Genomic DNA, 22,224 nt, shown 5'->3' with positions numbered 1-22,224 from the left:
CCGATCCCTCTCTCACTTGGACAGAGGCAGTGGTGCTGTAAGAATTATGTTTCTAGACTTCTCTAGCGCCTTCAACACAATCCAACCTCTGCTCCTTAGGGACAAGCTGACAGAGATGGGAGTAGATTCATACCTAGTGGCATGGATCGTGGACTATCTTAAAGACAGACCTCAGTATGTGCGTCTTGGGAACTGCACGTCTGACATTGTGGTCAGCAATGCAGGAGCGCCACAAGGGACTGTACTTTCTCCAGTCCTGTTCAGCCTATATACATCGGACTTCCAATACAACTCGGAGTCCTGCCATGTGCAAAAGTTCGCTGATGACACTGCTATCGTGGGCTGTATCAGGAATGGGCTGGAGGTGGAGTATAGGGACCTAATCAATGACTTTGTTAAATGGTGCGACTCAAACCACCTACACCTGAACACCAGCAAAACCAAGGAGCTGGTGGTGGATTTTAGGAGGCCCAGACCCCTCATAGACCCAGTGATCATCAAAGGTGACTGTGTGCAGATGGTGCAGACCTATAAATATCTGGGAGTGCAGCTGGATGATAAATTAGATTGGACTGCCAATACTGATGCGCTGTGCAAGAAAGGACAGAGCTGGTTATACTTCCTTAGAAGGCTGGCGTCCTTCAACATCTGCAATAAGATGCTGCAGATGTTCTATCAGACGGTTGTGGCGAGCGCCCTCTTCTACGCAGTGGTGTGCTGGGGAGGCAGCATTAAGAAGAAAGACACCTCACGCCTGGACAAACTGGTGAGGAAGGCAGGCTCTATTGTTGGCATGGAGCTGGACAGTTTAACATCTGTGGCAGAGCGACGGGCGCTCAGCAGGCTCCTATCAAATATGGAGAATCCACTGCATCCACTAAATAGTATCATCTCCAGACAGAAGAGCAGGTTCAGCGACAGACTGCTCCACAGACAGATTGAGGAGATCGTTCCTCCCCCAAACTATGCGACTCTTTAATTCCACCTGGGGGGGGGGGGTAAACGTTAACATTTACCATTATACATAGTTATTGTCTGTTTTTTCACCTGCATTATTATCATTCTTTAATTTAATATTATTTATTGTATCAGTATGCTGCTGCTGAAGAATGTGAATTTCCCATTGGGATTAATAAAGTATCTATCTATCTATCTATCTATCTATCTATCTATCTATCTATCTATCTATCTATCTATCTATCTATCTATCTATCTATCTATCTATCTAAATCTAATCTAATAATCTAAAAGTACTATCTATCTAAATCTAATCTAATAATCTAAAAGTACTAACACAGATACCTAGAGTGCATTTTGTTGCATTTTTGATTATTTAAATTTCTAACTTATCCAAAAAATTCTTATGCTATATTGTAATGTTCTTTTTTACACGTGGCTCTGCAACAAAGCCCCCGGCATGTTTTCTCCATTTTTCTTGCTACCTTACATCAGTCTACATGCATCAACAGAAAATGAAATGGGAAAAAAGATTAACAAAGAAGCAAATGAGCAATTTGCCAAAACATTCCAAAATATGCGCATTATAGCTTGGTAAGTAAAGCACATTACAAAAATGTAAATAATTCTTTTTAATATGAAATATTTGTGTGTTCACAAGCATTCAGTTACATTTCATCCATCCATTTTCTAACCCGCTGAATCCAAACACAGGGTCACAGGGGTCTGCTGGAGCCTATCCCAGCCAACAAGGCAGGAACCAATCCCAGGCAGGGTGCCAACCCACTGCAGGACACACACAAATACCAAGGCCAATTTAGAGTCGCCAATCCACCTAACCTGCATGTCTTTGGACTGTGGGAGGAAACCCATGCAGACACGGGGAGAACAAGAAAACTCCATGCAGGGAGGACCCGGGAAGTGAACCTGGGTCTCCTAACTGCGAGGCAGCAGCGCTACCACTGCGCCACTGTGCCGCCCTCAGTTACATTTCTCCTTAGTAATCTGTATTTGGCTAGCAACGGTTTAAAATGCTGAGCTGAACTTACTGTCTGTCTGGGAAATTAAGAGCCATTTGAATAAACAAAAAAGCAAAATGAGGTTTATAAACACTGAACCCCACAGCGCAAAAAGGATCAGTATCTGAATTATGTTATAAAAAACCTTGAAAGAGAAATACAACCCAATCATATAATATGCATTTCCTTATTCTGTTTGTCGGTGAATGACAAGTATGTTATGAGATTTTACAGTTAAGGAAGAGAGAGGTTTCAAGGCAGCTGTACTCGCTAATCATGGCACTTGAGAGTGGCAACATGCTGCATATTGATTAGCACTCTTGACTGTACTTGTGACAATAATCACATTATAAACCTATAATGATCTGGTAAACTTAAAGTGTAACATTATAACCTACGTCACTTTAAGAAAAAGAAAACTACACAAACAATGCAAGCATTTAAGAAGCACTAGAGCTGTGTGAAAAAAATAATTAATCCTCCCCCTCTAATAAGCTCACTATCCCATTCTGTAGCTTTGGGCATAGAAGGTATGGCACTAGCTGGCTTCATCTGAGATGAAAGCACAATTTCCTAGGTACTTCATATCTATTCAGTCATTTGAAGAAAGATAAAATCTTCAGTTTTAGCTAAAAATGCCAAAATCTAACCTGTTAAAAAACAAAACTGTTTAAAATAGCTTTATTTATTCTGGAAAGCTCAATTAAAGCTGTGAAATTAGCTACAGTAGCTGAACTGTCCTTTCATTAATACCTCTTGCTAAATATTCATTTATGTTCTTGCCAAAATAACAATGTTTTATGAACAATTTTATAAAACCAATTAAGTTTCCTTTCATGTATTTGACAGAATTCCTATAGTGTCTACCAGTATTAAATTCCCCATTTTGCATTTACTAACATCTTTTCTACTTTGATTGTTTTCTCACAAAATGCATCAAAATGCACAGTAGTGGTTGGCATGATTGGCACTGTTGACTCATAGATCCAGTGCCCTTTGTTAAAATCCTGTGCCCAGACACTCCCTGGGTTGTTTGCAACTTCTCCCAATATCTGTTTTGGGTTTTCTCTGTGTTTCCTTCCAAACCCACAAAGACAATCATGATAGGTGAATATCAGGTGACTCCATGTTGGTGTGTGCATGAAGAAAGACCTTTCTCATCCCGGGTTGATTCCTGCCTTGTGCCCTATTTGCCGGGGCAAAGCCACAACTGGACTGAGCTGGTCTGAGTAAGTTATATTGTATTACATATTATGAAAGCTTCTTTTTCTTTTTTTAACAACAATACTACATTTACTGAATACATTTCCTATCTTAGTGTTTAATACTAACAATTTAAATCATCCACACTCTGAGTTAAAATTTGTAAAATCTCGTCAAGCACAATTTAATGAAAAGGGAATTTAATTTCACAGAAACAAACTTTCGAAAAGTTAGTACTACATCATTGTCCAGAAGGTATATTACAAATACATGAAAACATATTTATTATAACATCTGCAGAGATACTGTTCTAGCAGGCTACTTTTATAATAGTGGGTCAAAGAATCAAAAATACTGCATTTGTTTATTAAAGAATAAGGACAAAAAGAAAAAAAATGAATCCATCAACATCTAGGATATTATGTCACATACTATATAATCGCAGACATTTAGATTTTTAGTAGCATTGTCATCTCATGCTTATCTCTTTAGTGGAATACTTTCACTCCCTTAAGCATCTCTAGAAATACATACTGTACATAACACAAAAAAGAACAAGTAATTATTAATATTACTTATGATATTTTTAGTAGAATGCCATCTTTAAATGAAAGCTAAACCACCGAAAAGCAAATCCAAAGTAATGGTGTAATGTTCGTCCTTATCATCTTTATTATTTCTGCAATACTAATAGCAGAAATATTTCCTGTTAAATAAGTCTTAGTTAATTAGATGAACCCCAACAATTCCAGTCCACATGGTATTTATTGCACAGTGTGTATCTGTTATGCATCATTATTTTAAACAAATCCAGTAAAAAATAATCTTAATTATTAAAAAAGCCATTATTTGGTATAGAAGGATATTGTCTCAAAAGAGCCTCACACAGGTCACTTGTTGACATGAAAACCATGTAAGTCAGAAGGAAGTCATCCAGCAAAGTTTCTAAAGCAAAAAGCAAAAATAATCAGTGTAGTCAAAACATATCTGTAGCATTAAATTGTCTGATATTGATATTACCTTAATATGTAAATATCTGGGACAAAACAAATCTTTACCAAAATACAAAAAGTAAAAGAATAAAAACAACATCATCGCATCCTGTGGAAACATGCTTTACACATCCATAGTCTGAGCTATTATAATACTCCAGAATTTATAGATAACCATGTAAAATATTAGTTATGCAGAATCAATGCTCCATTTTATTATTGCAATTACAATGCCCATTTCAGTATGGCATCAAAAATTGTCTTGATCACCTTTGGACTTTCCACTTCAAAAGAAATGGTTCACAACAAGTGCTCTAAATATTATTTAATATTAAAAGTGGTAAGGTATTATGGACTGTAGGACTTGTAACAATAAAGTAAAACGGAAATTGCAAGATTTGCAGATAAAATATATGGGGGAAAAATACATTTAGTAGAGAAACTAAACATACACTACCAGTCAAAAGTCTAGACACACCCACAAATGTTTATTTTTTTAAATATAAATTAGTATTTTTTTAATTAACCTACTATTGATTTGGTTTAAAATTAAGTGAAGACATTGTTATTGTTATTGGTAATGGTGCCAGTCACACACTAAGAAATTTTCATGGTTTTGATAAAAATCAATACCTTTTCTTATCAAGATACCATTAAATTGATTTAAAAATACAGCCATGACATTACTCGTGTTACTAATGGCTGTTACAGCTTCAACTGAGTGATTTTTAATTTATTATTCACATATAGCTGCAAAGCCTCATTTTTAGCAGCCGTTCCTTCAGTGTGCCAATGATAAATGCCCGTAGCTTATCCTTTATTAGTCATGTTCACATGCTAACTGGTTATTAGAGAAGCCTTTGTAGTTCTGGGTTAAAAAAGGTACAAAATGACATTGCTTTCTCAACAGACATGTCTGTCTGTCTGTTGTTATTTTTTTGTTTTTTTTGCAGAAGGCTATTCAATGACTGCCAAGAAACTGAAGATTTCATATAAAGGTGTTCATTAATTTCTTCAGACAAATGACAAAAAGGTATACATTCCTCTCAAAAACATGAAAATGACAGGTGTGGCAAGCGGCTGGGGGTGGCACCCAGCCAGGATGCCCAGAAGGACTGGATGAGGGATTACGCCTCCTCCAGACCGTGAGGGGGCGACCGCCCTGGTGGCTTTTGGGACCCTGGGAACTGAGCTTGGAAGCTCAACCCTATAGGGGCCCGTGGTCACCGCCAGGGGGTGCCCCGATGCCTGGAAAGCCCTGGTCCTCAGCACTTCTGCCACACCCAGAAGTGCTGGGGGGAAGACGACCAGGGACACCTGGAGTGCTTCTGGGTGCACAGACGGTACTTCCACCACACTGGGGAGTGCCGGCAGAGGCACCTGGAGCACATCCGGGCGATTATAAAAGGGGCCTCCTCCCTCCGTTCAGTGGTTTGAGTCGGGAGTGGACAAGAACGGAGCTCAGGAGGAGAAGAAAGGAGGCGGCCTGAAGAGAGGCAGTGTGAGAAAGGCCTGGACTTTTGGGTGAGTTTTGGGGTCGTGTGCACCTTGTAAATAGTATATAGTGTAAATAAACACGTGTGTGGTGCTTAAAACCATGTCTACCTGTCTGTGTCCGGTCCATACTCCACACAGGGTAGATCGTGACTTTTGACTGGTATGGTAAATGGACAACAAAGGTGACTAGCTTATAAAGCAGAATTCCAATAAAATGTTCATGTTTACATGTAAAAGGCCTTAAAAAAACAAAAGTACAAAGATATAGATTAGCATTTCTTGGCAATTTCTATGTAACAATGGTAAGAAAAACATGTCAGACAAAAAGCAATGGAGATCATTTTAACTTTGGCAGGGAGTAACTTGTGCTTGAAGCAGTGGTCAGTTTATGGATATTGTTGAGGGTGAATTACATTTGAGCAAAATTTAACAATTAAAATTTCATAATTTTAAAGGAGATGGAGTTCTTGATTTCATGAAGGTCAAACAGACAAGATCAAATATGCTGTTAATAATATTACATGCCATTAAATAGAAGGAAAATTGAAGATTTATGTATGATTTTATTAAAGAAATATGTAATGGAAAGGCTGTTAATGGAGATTTGACTTGGCCACAATGAGACTGAAGCAGTGCCACATGGGCACAAAAAAAATTATACCAGCTGGTATAGCTGGTGCATGACTGCCTACTAATTAAGTTAATGTTTCCTCTAGAGGTAAGGCCTGTGAGAATTTAATATTTTCTGGGTTCCCAGACTGAGCAGACAACATAGTGAATGAAGAACCATTATTTGAAAAAAATTACTATGACTTATACAATAGCTTTTTAAGGAAAACACCACATTCCATTGACAGATTTAAAAAAAGGCATGGACAAACATTGTATGTAGTGAAATTCTGCAAGAAACATGGAAAGTGGTAGATATACTGTGTAAAAATCATTAGTCCTCAGTGATTTACCATAACGTCTTCTGAAAGTATATAAACAATCAAACCTACGATTGTCTGTCATACATATAAAAATGATGAATTGAAAGAAGCAAGACCCCTAGTGACTGACATAAAATGAAACAGACACAAAACACACCTCACTATTTGCTGAGAAGTCTGCCAGTACTTATAAAGGTAAAAAAAAGAGACTAATCAAAATTCAAGTAGAGAGATGTTAACTAAACAACACAATCCTCTTGAGCACCTCTTTTGTCAACTAAAATGTTACTTCTTTGAAAACGTAATAGATATAAAAGTCTGAAGGCAACCTTACGATATTACTTACTTGGATGTTCAAAAGCATTTTTGTACACAGCTAAATTACCAGGTACATTGGAAAATAGTGTGAGAAACAATGAAAGGCAGCTCAGTAGACATGTTTACCACTATGCTGCCCATGGCACGCAGACATGCTATAAATATATAACAAAGTACCAGTGGTGACTGGAACAAAGCATACAAAAAATAGTTTTCTGCAGTACAATATCAGTGTTAATTTTTTTTATCAAGGCAACTATTTATTTTAAGATATCACTTACTTTTAAAGTAGTTGTCAGCTCAAACTGAAACCAAACCACCCCTAGATTTACACACGTTTTAATACACTACATGGCCAAAACTGTGTGGACAGCCTTCCAAAATATTGAGTTGTGATGTTTCAACCACACTTATTGTTATCAAGCACAAAGTCATGCAGACTCCATTGGCCTGGCACTGTCATGGAAAGCCAACTTTGCTGTAAGTCAATATGTGAAATTTTTGCTTGGCTAGATCTGCTCTGGTCTACTGTAAGTGCTATTATTATAAAATACAAATATTGTGGGAGCAATAACAGCTCAGCCAGGAAATAGAAGAACACATAAAGTTAGTGCATACAAATTTACCTATCCTCTTTTGCATCACACATTAATTGAGTTCACACTGTCTTCAAAAGCAAAAGGACTCTGTGTCAGGATTTTCATGAAATGGGTTTCCAAGGCTGGGCAGCTGCACACAAGCCTAAGATCACTATGTGCAATGCCAAGCATCGGCTGGAGTATTGTTAAGCACATGGCCATTTGCAAGCCATGGCGAGCCAAGTATTCTTATCCAACATCAGTTTCTGTCTCACAAATGCTCTTCTTAGCTGAATAGGCACAAATTCCCACAGACACACTCCAAGATCTTGTGTTAAGCCTTTCCAGAAGAGTGGAGGCTGCAGTAGCCGTAAGTTGTGGAGGTTGGCATGGGGGTTGGGGGGATGGGTGCTTGGTGACACAACTCCATATTATGCCCATGGTTTTGGAATGGGATGTTCTATAAGCTTCATATCAGTGTGATGGTTGGGTGGTCCATACATTTTTTGGCCATATAGTGTAAGAGGAGGCAGAAACATTTCTTTCCTTTGTTGCATATGCAGTGAATATAACTGAAAGGTTATGTCCCTCGTCACATCTTTCAGCTGAAAGCAGCATTCAAAAGCGTTCCACAGCAAAGCATTACTCAATGAACTACAAATAATACCACTGATTTAACAAAAATACATTTCTGAATATAATTTTTGATGTTAATCTTTCCTTTAGAAATACCAAATAATTGCAAAAAGCAACAGCATTTTATTTTTGAGAAAATATAAAACTTTCAAGGGGCAGTCTGGGGGTACAACAGAAACCAATGCTGCCTTCCAGCTGCAGGGCACAGTCTGTTTTGGATCTGCACATGCTTCTTTTGTCTGTATCTTTTTCCCTTTAAACATCTCAAAAACTTGTGAGTTAACTGAATTAGAAATTGAAAGTCAGCCTTTCATGAGTGTGGGAGTCTGGATCAGTGTGCCCTGCAAAGAGCTAGTGCCCCATCCAGGGATAGTGCCTGCCTTGCACCCAATGCTTCAGTGACACACTTGGCTCTTGGCAAATCTAAAATTATGTCAAACAAGTTCAGTAAATGGACAGAAAAATTGTATTTGGATGATGTTTTTTCAAAAGAATATTTCAATCCAAGTCAATTTCTAGATGCCAAATCGATGGCTTCACTAAATAATAACAGTCCAAAATTATTTCACTCTTTTCTCTTTAGAATAAATATAATTTTCTTAAATTAAAACATTGCAATTAATGACAAATTATTGCTGTGCTTGGGCTTAACAGTTTAACGTTCTCTTAATTAGTTATTTATTCACAAGAGAAGGTCATAAGATTTTAATTTATTTCTGCTGTAAGGGACACAAAGTTTCAACATGGCTGTGCAGATGTGTTCAAATGCATTGATTCCATGTACAGTACACCCAGCTTTCGTTAATAATACACAGTACAGGTATATTGATTTTAAATATTATCCTTTGTGTTTCAACCTACACTGCTGTAAATGTAGATACTTCAAAACATAATGCCATAAAGAATTGAAAAGTACAAAAAATTGCCCGTCATATACTGTATCTATAATAGCCTGTTCAGATTGCTTTTCATTTTTTTGTGAGGCCCTTTGGGGTTGGGGTAGTACAGTGGTGTAGTGATCAATAGTGTTGCCTCATAGGTCTCATATTCTACACACAGTCATAGTGTGGCACATGCCAATGCTGCAGTGTTTGTGTGAGCTCCTGTTCCTCTCACATCTCAAAAAGGTACATGTTAACTTAACTGCCAATTCTTACCTGGTGCCATGTGAGTGTAAAGTGGGCCTGCACTGATCAGGGTTGGCAAAGACCTTGTACACAAAAGGTGCCTAAGACGTAACAAGTACAAATCGGAGAGTAACCTATATTAGTTGTATACATATTTAGCCTTTGGTGACAGTCTTTTATCAGAAACTCTGAATGCCATTTTTACATTATTCAAGATGTTTTTAACAATAATACAGTAATACGTATGTATAGTATTTTAGCATACACTGCACTACACTGACCGAACAGGTAGAGCAAACACACAAAACTATTATGTGTTCAACAAAAAATTAATCATTTCTTAAATTTAAACTTCTTCCAAGTTTAGTTGGCAAATCATGGGAATTATTTCAGTTAAGCCATTTTAAACACCATTTCATGTACAGTATATGAAACACAGAGAATGGCATTGAATACACAATTTAAGGGGAATGATTAGAATTTTGATCGTGTACAGTATGATTCCTGGAGTTCACATTCAGATATTTTCCCCATTTAGAGTGAACAGATTGTGATAAAAAAAGAGCAAATTAAGTGTGTGTTCATGAGATACTCAGGGTCTACACACCATTGTCTATTTCTGTCTTAATCCTGAAGTGTAGACTGGCCTACTTAGAGAATGGCATTACCATCTCAATGTGACCTGCAGTCTGAAGTAACCTTGACGCCTGAGTGGCCTCTGCATGAGTCGTATTCCCTCTGGATAGCAGTAGGAGAGTCAAAGCAACACTGGAAAAAATAGGCAGTGCTGAGTGGTTCACAAGGTGGGACTGAAAGGAGACAGAAATATGGCCTTGGATTGACTGACTGGTTCAAATGACTGAACTTTCGATGGACAAGTTATTCTCTTTATTACCACTATCCTTTATGAAATGTTGATTACTTAAAATATAAAATTGTATTTTATTGATTTAGTCCCAAAGTTATCTATTTTTCAACATATCTGCACTTTTGCTCAAATGTCATTGTTCTGGTAACCCTGTTAGAAAAACTTTTTGGTTATGTATCCAGCAGAAGAAAAAAAATACTTCAAATAAATCTTTAGCCTGATCTTTGAGAAAAGGGCAAAATGAAAAAACTCAAAGCTGATAAAGAATTTCTTGATGCGTTTTCCCATTATTTAAAAAGTGCCTCATTTTACAAGAAGTAGTCATTTCAAATTGACTGACCTATTTTTTTAAAGAATCCTGGCTTTACAGATTATTCAGGAAGGTCTAAATAATAAGTCTTATTTATGACTGTTATTCTATCAAATTTCCTTGACAGAATTTCACCACGAAACTCTACTTTATATCTGGAGAGTATTTCAGCACTTTACTCATGAAATAGTGGGAATGACTTTTTGCACACAATGTGGAATATCAGCCTATTGATCTTCTTCTAAGCATCAGATATACTAGTGAAAGCTGAAAGATTAACCACATCATTTATAGTGAATATTAAAAGTTTAAAGACTATTCTGAATGTTCAGCTACTATTGATGTAAAGGCTTAAATAAACACAAATCATGTCAGATATCCTTTCATATTTACTTCAAATAAGATTAACTAACATTATTACCTGAAAAACCAAGCAATAATTTAAGGAACAATAATTACAAATAATTTAAAAAATGATCAAACTCCTGTTTGCATAAGAATCCAGACACTGAATACAGCATGTTATGGAAGCTCTCATGTTCAAGTGAGGAGCCAACTGGTTTCCTAAGGGACTGAGGTCAGGGAAATTCCAGGATGTTGATCATCTTTTTTTTTATTTTATTTTAATCCTTGGTTGACTTGAGCTGAGTTGTTCATTGGCTGTCATGCTGAAAGATGAACATTTTCTTTAACTTCATTTTTCTGATGAAGGGCTGAAGGTATTTTCCCAAACGTAATAGTAGCTGGAGCTGTTCTTTTCCTCTCTCTATCCTGACTACAGCCCCCATTTCCAATGAGGAGAAGTCGACCCCTAGCACAATGTTGCCATAAACATGCCTAACAGAAGGTACTGTGTTCTTGAGACAATGGGCAGTGGTGGCTTTGCAACAAACTTATTTTTTAGAATTAAGGTCAAAAAGTTCTACCTGGTGTGATACCCATAGCACATGCATCCTCCTGTTCCCTGGATATCGACAGTCAAGTGCTAAGTATGGACTGTTGTAATGAGGATTCAAACAACAAGATAGGTTCAAAACGTGGTTTGTGCATTTTATTACAAATTAGGAGTGACCTGCCTCTTTTAACTGCCATTTTTTCTCACTCTGTGTGTGGCATCCCAGTCCTCTTGCCTTCTGTCTCCAGGACCATCATACACTCCTTCTTCTTGCACAAATTCCTGTACTTGATTTTCTCCTTTTATCTTTCTGTTTGTATCTTATCTCTTCTTTCTCTTTTTGGCTTCTTGCTTTACTCTTTCTCAATCTTTTCTTATCTCTTTACTGATCGCTGTCTGTTCTACTCAGACCCGTTTATACTTTGCGGTTGCAGATGCTTTCACTAATGACTCATTGAGCATCACTGGAGAATGGCTCTGCCGACTACACTTGCAATCAGCCAGTTTCCCCACTAAACACTCCAGGGCAGCATAGCTTCTTGCCAACACAGACCGACATCCACAAACTCTGAGCTGTATTGTTTATGTTAATAATCCTACATCTCCATGAACCCCTAATTTGCTTCACCACATCTGACCTCACTAGACCATGAGCCATTGGGAGAATGAGCCTAGCTTCTTGCCAGTCAAAAATTCTGGTAGTGCCATATTAGCTCCACTTTTTAATGATAATCTTCAAAATGTTTCATGATATTTGTAATGCCTTCAAAAATAAATATATAAATTTGTTTGTGGTTACATCTGTGCATTACCCATACATATTATTTCAAATGGAAAGTATTTATAAGGAAATGATGTTAATTAAAAAAAAGGTAAAGGGAAACCAGTAATGCTGACTTTGAATAAATGCCCTATTGTACTTTGGATTAGTGAAAACTGAATATAAAAGACTATATTCCTTTTCTCGACTTTATAACACCAATTTTGCAAAATGTTTAACAAATAACTTGAACAGGAATTAAGGTGTAGCTAGCTGTTCACCAAAGGCAGCTTCATCAAATAAAAACCCCATGCTTTTATGCGTAATTTTTAATAGGTGTCTGTCAGTTATTTTATCTTCACTTTTGACTTGTACCTTTCAAGAAAACAATAATGTACAGTAGATCTTTCATTAGCTCCATGTTAACCATGGCTATCACTGCATTATACTACCAAGAAGCCTTCAGTTGGTGTGAAATGAAGTGAAATTATATTTGCACTAGATCCTGAAGAGGCAGATTTTATTGACCGATAATGGGGCTCAGTGACTTAACTGGAATCAGCAGAAGTAATGCTGATCAGGGGTACATCAGGCTCCAGCATTCTGAGTGACGGACGGGGTTTGTCAAAATGCACAGAATTTGGTGCACACAAAAACAGTGTCATTCCTAAAAGTGAACTAAGTGCGGTTGAGAAAGTAGGTAAGCCTTGTTTTTTAAGGGAATATATATATATATATATGGAAGAGAATATTGTGTTCTGTGGTGGAGAGCCGTCTTTTGGATTATATATATATATATATATATATATATATATATATATATATATATATATATATATATATATATATATATAGTATACATGTTGTACACAGTACCTGTGTGAAAAGATTGTTTTCTAAGCCTTACTAGAATCTTTATTCACTGTAGCTAGCAAATATTCAGTGCTTTATGCTTTCTTTACACAATAGTACACCTGTTCAGAACGTATTTCAAAAGCACTTACACCATAGGTAATGAATATAACTGCTTAGGCTATATGTGACTTTACCTTTGCATGTGTTCTTCGCATTAAAAAAGGTCGCATCTAAACATAGTTCAGTGGCTACAATCTGTTGGCGCATCCCAAACAGGTTTTGTAAATGAACTGAATGGGCTGCACAAATAATTACAAATGCCCTCATTCTTTTGGTCAAAAGTGAAAAAATGTTCTAAGTATAGTATCTTATCGTTAATTGCTATTCCGTTTGCATGACGAATTTACAATATGTTATGGTAGATGCACATTATCATTAGCGACTTCTGAAATGCAGTTATTCAAAGTATAAACTACTTGGCAGCTGCGGCGATTATAGCCTGCTATTTTTAACACACACGGTAGACAGCTTCACTCATGTTGAACTATTTTATTGCTTAGATTCTGTGAAGCATTAGACTGTATTTCTGTATCAATAACTAAATAATTACCCTATTAATAATAACATTGCCTAGGGCTGTCAAAATATACTAAAATATGGTTTAAATATTCATATTAAAATTAAGTAAAATTTCTTAATGCTACTTCATGTACGTTTTTACTTAACATCCATTTGAATGCTTGATTATTACTAATAATTTTGCTTTTTAGCTTGCACTGCATCTGGCAAAGCATGCAGCACTAAAGACTCATGCAGTGTGTAGCCTTCACTTGAAAAACACCACCCATTAAAAAAAAACAGGATTTTCTGTGCATGGAATGGGATATGATCAGAAAAAAGCCGAACCGGGACATTTCACTTCCCTGCATGAAACTCGTAAAAGTTTGTACCTCCACACCCTGCACCTCCTCCAGTCCTTCGCTCTGCTGTTTGCCTTTCTGATCCTTTCTATTCATACAAAGTGATATTTGGCTTGTCCACCATCATCAGTGCCCAGTGAGCAGGTGTTACGGGTAACATCTATGAGGACAAGAAGAGCTCTGTCCATGGTGTAAAAGCAGAGAAGCTGTGCTTCCTGCATTATAAACTCACTTTATTGGAACGTAAGTATTAGTTTGACCATGTTACTCGTATTAACTGCTCTTTACAATAATTGTGTTTTATTGTTTCATTTGTTGTTTTGTAAATAGTATAGAATTTAAGAATATTGTTTCACAATTTTGAATATTTTTATTTAATTATACTGATATTGTTTAATACAAAATTATATTATTATTGTTCACAGACTGTTTTTTATATCTGATTGGTTGGGTGCTAATTTGTACATGACCTGAAATTTTACTAATCAACATTTGAAGTTTTTTGTATTCATTTTTCTAAAATTATTCATGTGTTTTTCACTTACGTATTTTGGTTATATTATCACAATAAAGATGATTTGTCTTAATGTTAGCTCTTATATCAACAAAACTGAAATTTGTTGTTGATGTAGTTTTGCATTCAACTGGAAGTGTAAACATAATACATTTATTGTGAAAAGGCATATCTTTTGGATATTAAGATGAAAGAAGAAGTAGGGATGGGTGCTTTATGCATCTGAAAAAAATATAATAGTGCCAAAAGAGTTGCTGACAGAAACAGGCCAGAAGATAATATCTTATTAGATAAAACTGAAAGTTTCAAACTTGTTTGCTGAGTTATAATGACCACTAGTGAAGCTCTTCAAGGTGTAAACTTCAGCAGGCCTCAAAATATTTTATTGCTGTGAAGACATACAAGTACCTTTAAAATGACAGAAGAGATGAGAATGTCTATGTTTTAGACAAAGCAAAGAAGTTGGGCTAAAAATTAAACATTAATTTATAAAGTTGATAAACTGGCAAAGATGTATAGGTATCAATTTTTACACTCTCTTTTTGTGGTTCAGAAATGGCAATAGAATAATTTTCAACAATCAAACCAAATGAGTTTGAAGCAATAAATAAAATAATACAGTTTATTAATAATAAGGATAATAGAAGATAGATATGTGATGTAATAGAAGATGGATATGCGTAAGTATATACATACAACTGACAATAATGACCAACACAGAACATAAACTATGTTCATTTGGTCTTGTCTCCCTTTTCTTCTAAGGGGGCACAAATGTATCAATTTCATCTTCCTCTTAATTCTTGTCTAAAGCACTGGATTTAAATGGTTTTGTAGGAGTTCTTGTCTTTTAGCCAGCTTGATACATCAGCCTAGTATAGTTATAAGCTTCTCAGCATCTTCCTGCTGTGATAGTGGTGTTGAATTTCTTTGTGGGTCATCTGTATTCATCTCTACCCCCACATGTGTATATGTATGAGTGTGCAACACACTGCCTGAAGCTTCTGTATGATGGCAGCTGCTGTGAAATAATGGAAAGTGAATTTAGTTTTCTATTAAATTTAGGAGATGAATCTTATGAAAGCTAAAGATGTATCCTTCATACAAGTCATTACATTTAGTTATGGTAATACACCATTAACCAGAAATAAATAAGTTAATATATTTGATGACTACCCTGGCTATGAGGTTATAAACAATATAAGTCTTAGAACCAAAAGCACCTTTTACATATTCGCCATTTCAAGAATAGGAAGGATCACTATATTATGCTTTGGTCAAAGAAATAAAAACATGGGACTGCTTTTGATATTACCCACACCTCCAAAACAACAACTACAAACAGAGGAATTGTTTTAGTTTACCCGTGGAATAATACAAGCCAAAGTTGTTCATTTTTGTTTTTTGTGTAATGACATATAGCACACAATAATAATACTGGAGAATGACTGACTTTGCCAACAAATCAAAGGGTGTGTGACTTAAACATGGTTTTGACTGATTGCTTGCAAGCATTCAGCATTAATTGGTGCTTAAAATGCAGCACAATATCACTGTTACACAAATAGCACCCATACAATAAACCAATTCAGGTGGTGAAGTGACTAATAATTCTAATGACAAGATATTCCTGGAAATATCCTTTTGCAACTGATGTCTATCCAAAGCGTAAATTATACATACACAAGAACAGTAATAGTAATAGTAAATACCTGGTAAAATACACACAAAATTACTCTCAATTACATCTTGCCTGAAGAAGGGGCCTCGAAAGCTTGCATATTGTAATCTTTTTAATTAGCCAATAAAAGGTGTCATTTTGCTTGACTTCTCACTACAATCATAATGGCTAACATGGTACAACACCCTAGAACTACTCTCAATTATGTAAAAACTAGACAAAGAGCCCGTTTCGACAACGTAAGATGAAACAGGCAAGAGTGGAATAGTAATAAGTATAAGCACCACAAACCTGATATAGGTGTATTGAATGAATGCGTAATTAGGCCTTGAGCTGTAGTCAAAATCGCCTTTCAGGCCTCTAGAGCTTTAATTGAAGTCGCCTTTCTCTTTGAATTTTCGCGGCCATAAATCTGCCGCCTGCTGTGATGTTGGTCTCGTAAGGTTTTTCTGGCAGCTGCGCAGAAGGCGACTGCGCATTCGGCTTCGGACGGACGTGAGTGAGTGAGTGAGGAGGCTGGCGAATTATGTATTAAGATAATCTGCAAGTAGTTTGACTAGAAAATGTTCAGCTTGAGAATACCTGCATAATTATCATTAGTAATGGTGTGGTCTAGAAATACTAGAAATAAGAACTAAGAATAAATTATAGTTACACAGTAATGTTAAAATTTGCCAAGGACCTAGAGAGCAATATGTAGTAGCCTCATAAGGGTAATGGGAAGGCAGCCATTATGCATACATCTAAGGAAATGGGAAAAGGCAGAAAAAAAGCAGGTGATGTGAGGGAACGCCCTGCACAGATGGCATCAGGCCTGTGAATGATCACAAGTAACCCAAATGTTACCCTGAAGAAAAACCCATTAATTCAGTGTCCTTGAAGTTGTGAATCTCATCTGTCAACTCCTGATCTCTGCTACAGTCAAAACTTTATTTGATTACTTATGAAAATCTTCTACCTAACTAGTTATCATACATATTATTTCACCCCTCATTTGGAACTTTGTAGTTCTCTTTGTAATTATTTTCCTACGCAAAGAACTTTCCCTATGTGGCCTTCCTTTGCAATGTCAAAATGATCTTCAAAAATGTGCCATGATTATAAAGCTGTTTACTCTAACACTCATACTCTTCACACATATTAACTTATTAAACTGTTGAGATTGTCCTCTTAATGTTTCATAATTCCTTAATATACAGTACCTCTCAGTAAATGATCAATTACCTTTGTGGGTCCTGTTCTCTGGAGCTTACTTTACAGGCCTTTCCGTGCAGATCTATCTTTAAGTTAAGACTAAAACCCATCTGTTCTTTCTGAATTTTTTACTGCTGTCCTGTAATATACAGGTTCCAATAGCAACACCTTATTATTTACTGTAATGATAATTTTATGTCACAGTAAACAGAATAGAACAATCCCACAGTGATGGGTGAGACTCCAAAATTAGCTAAATCATAGCCTGGGCATAGTAAAGTATCAAGGAATATTACTAGTTTTTTTTTGTCTACAAGTTGCAATACAGACTCATGATAAGTAAATAAATATATTTAAATAAACATAGTAAATATTAATTTCATATGCACTTAAAGGGGAAGTTCGCCATTTTGGATTTTTATCACAGGTACCATTTTTATATCTGCTATTTATACAAAATATGCACGTTAATAAGTTTGAGCTATTTCTGCCGCCCACACAAACAAAACAAACGTTAATACTTTTCTTACATATCTTACAAAAACACTGCAGAGTCTGCAAAGTCCATAAAGTATCTGAGAAAAGGCTGCCTACAGCTAAAACTTTTTTTGTGTTATTTATAGTTTGAAATACAGGAAGTATCCAAGTATTTATGTGCAACTTCTAATGTGGCTGTTTTATCAAGTGACAAACTCATGTAATATGTTTATTTTCTGGCTGAATGAGAGCTATTAAAGGTACTACATTTGGGATACCAGAATTAATTTAATTCAATTAAAATGCATAGATTCCTTAAATCCATCCATTATCCAACCCGCTATATCCTAACTACAGGGTCACGGGGGTCTGCTGGAGCCAATCCCAGCCAACACAGGGTGCAAGGCGGGAAACAAACCCTGGGCAGAGCGCGGCGCACACATGCACACCCACACACCAAGTACACACTAGGGACAATGTAGAATCGCCAATGCACCTAACCTGCATGTCTTTGGACTGTGGGAGGAAACCCACGCAGACACGGGGAAAACATGTGAACTCCACGCAGGGAGGACCCGGGAAGCAAACCCAGGTCTCCTTACTGCGAGGCAGCAGCGCTACCCACTGTGCCGCCCATTTGGGAAACCATAGATATAAAAAATACAATTCTTTAGAAATGCAATTTTTCTTGAAGAGAAACTATAAATTAAAAAGATTCTTGTAGAATAAATACAAATGGTGCAAAGTCTTGTAACAATCCATAGTAAATGTCAAAAAGGCTTAACTCCCCCTTTGTCAGTCAGTGATTTTCCAACCCGCTATATCCTAACACAGGGTCACGGGAGTCTGCTGGAGCCAATCCCAGCCATCACAAGGCGCAAGGCAGAAACAAACCCCGGGCAGGGCACCAGCACACTGCAGGGCACACACACCAACACACCAAGCACACACTAGGGACAATTTAGGATCGCCAATGCACCTAACCTGCATGTCTTTGGACTCTGGGAGGACACCCACGCAGACACGGGGAGAACATGCAAACTTCATGCAGGGAGGATCCGGGAAGCAAACCCAGGTCTCCTTACTGCGAGGCAGTAGCGCTACCACTGCACCACTGTGCCACCCTACTCCCCCTTTGATTCCTGTGTAATACATAAACTACTCAGTTATGAAGTCATAAGCACCAAGCTTCTCATACAGGCTTAATAAACTGATTTTCAATCTACTTTTAACTGAAAAGTTTCCATGTCATTTTGATGGCATTTATTAATTTATAGCAGTGTGTCCCCTTCTGTGATTACAACCAGAACTTTTATTATTATTTTTTTAATGAAATGCATGAACCGTACAGACACACATGGATGATTTTTTTCCTCAGGGTATGTTGCTACATTTCAAGGAAGTAAAACATCTAAATGCAATAGGGGAACACATTAAATACATTATGGTGTTCATGTATGCTTATTATTTACTTTATAGTTTAGAATTTTTATATTTATCCAGAAATACACTTTTTTAGGCAATATCACCGACAAAATGTGCTATTTGTGATTATTTACAAATAAGTCGCATTATTTACAATCTGTCCCACTTATGCTTATTTATTTCATTGAAAAAGCATAGCACTGAGATGATAACTAATGAGTACACATGTCAAGGCTGCTTGTTACATACAAGCAATGAAGGAGTACATTGCTGCTCTAACAGAAAACCACAACCCTTTAACATTACAAACTACTGTAAATATAATATTAATGTTTTCTGTTTTCTTTCTATCATATTTATTGCACTGCTTAGTTTTACACAAACAGCTATTCATAAACAGCTACTAAATCACCTTACTGAAAAGATGTTTATTCTCAAAGTGGTAGAATATTATAAAAAGAACTTCTGCAAATACAGAATTGTGGAGTAACTACACTGCAATTCATGTGTATTGAGCATAGACTATAGTGTACTGAAAGCCTATTTCTTTTAATGTGGGGCAGCTTTATTAATATTAATGTAACTTCATTCTTCCATCCATTTCTTGAGAGAAATTCACGGAAATCCAAAGTACAAGTAGTGTTACTGATTCACAGGAACGCCTGATCTGCTCCAGCACAGTGGGGAAGTTGAGCAGATTAGGCATCCTTTAATTCTGAAGTAACCTTAAAAGGATGTATCTATATTATTATATTTATTTAAAGAAGCAATTAGGAATGGTTAGAAGAACCGAATTATGAAAGACTCTTCTCATAGTGGTCAAATGCTGCAATTTGCTGATTTGCTCTTCTTGCCAAAAGCAAATTAGAAAGTACTGTATAGAAGCATTAGCTTTTTAAATTAAAAGTATAATGTAACATATTTATATTTACATTAGCATATGCAAGAGCAAACTAAAGTAATTTACAACCAGTCCAAAGTGGTCTGCTGTTGTAAAGTGTACCTGAAAGTGCTTCTCGACTTTCAGGTTTGTCAGCTTTGGTGAGATTACCTAAACAAACGTTAACCCTGTCTACACATTTTGAACCTTTTGTCAGTGCTGCTTACTCAAACACTTTATATATGCTGGATTTGGTAAATACTAAGAATCATCAAAGGCCTGAGAATAAAAATGCTCTAGAATTACAGCAGGAAATTGATTTACATGAAAATGACAATAAAAGAATGTACTGAAAAAAGACTAAGCAATAAAACAGGTGAAGGCACCGGAAAAAAATCCATCTGACGCAAAACAAACTGCTGCATTTGTATGAAAATCTTTGACAATTATAGGCTTCCTGCTTCCCTGATCACTGTAGCTGTAACTTTGATTGATCCAGGGAGTCAACTGCGTGAAGTGTAGCTAGCCAAAATTACTTGCTCATCGATATCACACAACAGACTGGTTTTGTTGAATATTAAAGACAATGAAATGAGAAATACATATGTGGAACAGCTTTTTGCTCGCTAATATTGCAGTATGTCCTACAGCAATTGCACTCTGGTCCAATGTAGACAGACTACTGACTCATTTAAATAATCTGTGTACTTTTTATGTTTAACGTGAAATCACAGGTATTAACTTAGCAGACATAAGTATACTGTATGCTGTTATTATTGGTGTACATAGTTAGCTAAGGCCTTTATCCAAAGTGACTTGCAACTTCACAATACATTACAGCTATTCACAGATATTAATACAATTTGAGCACAGACAGGTTAAGTGAGTTGCTCAAGGTCACACCATAAGACAAGACTTGTACCAGAAGTTTTACGATTTAAAGTTCAGTGTCAGCAAAAAATACTTAATTTTGCAAAAAGATAATTGTATAAAAGGGGGAATGGTATCTTCTTCCAACTTGATGGCTATCATTTTAAAAGTATTTAGTAAACAATATTTTTAACCATTCTAAAGTAATAAGATTTACCATGAAAGTCTTAAAACAGTAAAGCAGAGACATGAATCTAACAAAAACAGATGATGGAAAAGTAAATGTATCTCCTGCTTTTTATCACTGTCACAAAAGCAGTCAGGAGGGGGATTTTAAACAAAAGCAACACAAATCCCACTGCAGAGTCTTTGTTTATGATTGCTTCTCACTATGTATATATACAGTGTGACATTTCTCCCCCATGCTGTTTTTAGTATTATCTCATCTAGTCATAGAAAAATATCATGAATTGGGAAATTCTGTGCAAGATAAAAACAGCATGAGCTGTTACATGTCCTAAACAAAATCACCTAAATATACTAGGAAAAAAGATCTGCTACAGTCAATTATTTAAAGTATAATGGTGCAATTTGACAAATAAGACCTAATTGCTAATGGTCCCTGTTCATGCAACTGCTCTTTTAATCCATCTCATCTGAAGTGAAAAGACTGAAAATAAATGTCTGAATAGCAGCGGCAAGTGGACATGCATATTAATTTTTGTTTAGCATTACATTTAAGGTAACCCTCACTTTAATCCCATTTCCTCTTCTAGACTGTTAAGCAGACTCTCAAGAGATATTTTTTTAAAAAGGAAATTAGCTATGAATTAAGTAGAGGATGCATGCTCATTTCTTTAAAAAGGAAAGCTTACAACTACTCTTAATAAATAAAACATGCACGGCTCCTTAAAAGAGCTGTAACAAAGTAAAAAAAAAAAAACGTTTGATGCCATCATACATTGTTTCCTGACATCAGGGCCATGAAATCCTTCTGGGTTGATGCATGATGAAAACTCAGTAAACCAATATTTGGACACACTCAAAACAGCACCTTGACACTATGGCTCTGCAGCTGCTCATAAGGTGTGGCAGCAGTGCCCTCTAAAATGTGACTGTATTTGCCATCATGAGCCTCAATGGACTTTTAAAAGCTACAAATATATAAATATAAACTATTAAACTTTATTCCATAAAATAATTATTTATCATTTTTTTATGTATAGTTATTTTTCCTTTGTTAGATTTTCTCAAAGACAGCACACCACAGTTGTAATTTTTACTACTTTATATGGCCAAACAATCAAACACAAGCA

At 36.3% G+C, this 22,224-nt stretch overlaps 1 protein-coding gene across 1 annotated transcript in view; it reads right to left on the bottom strand.

Moving 5' to 3' along the window:
* rapgef5a (Rap guanine nucleotide exchange factor (GEF) 5a) overlaps window positions 1-22,224 on the bottom strand; it is a 254,510-nt gene that overhangs the window by 33,859 nt on the left and 198,427 nt on the right. The window contains exon 12 of the mRNA XM_028818299.2: window positions 4,046-4,124. Within this exon, the coding sequence (XP_028674132.1) occupies window positions 4,046-4,124 (79 nt within the window). The remainder of the gene's footprint in view (window positions 1-4,045; window positions 4,125-22,224) is intronic.

The sequence above is a fragment of the Erpetoichthys calabaricus genome, chromosome 13 (genome assembly GCF_900747795.2).
Source record: "Erpetoichthys calabaricus chromosome 13, fErpCal1.3, whole genome shotgun sequence".
Classification (NCBI taxonomy): Eukaryota; Metazoa; Chordata; class Cladistia; order Polypteriformes; family Polypteridae; genus Erpetoichthys; species Erpetoichthys calabaricus.
Note: the sequence above shows the minus strand (reverse complement) of the source record. Positions and strands in the feature narration are given on the sequence as shown.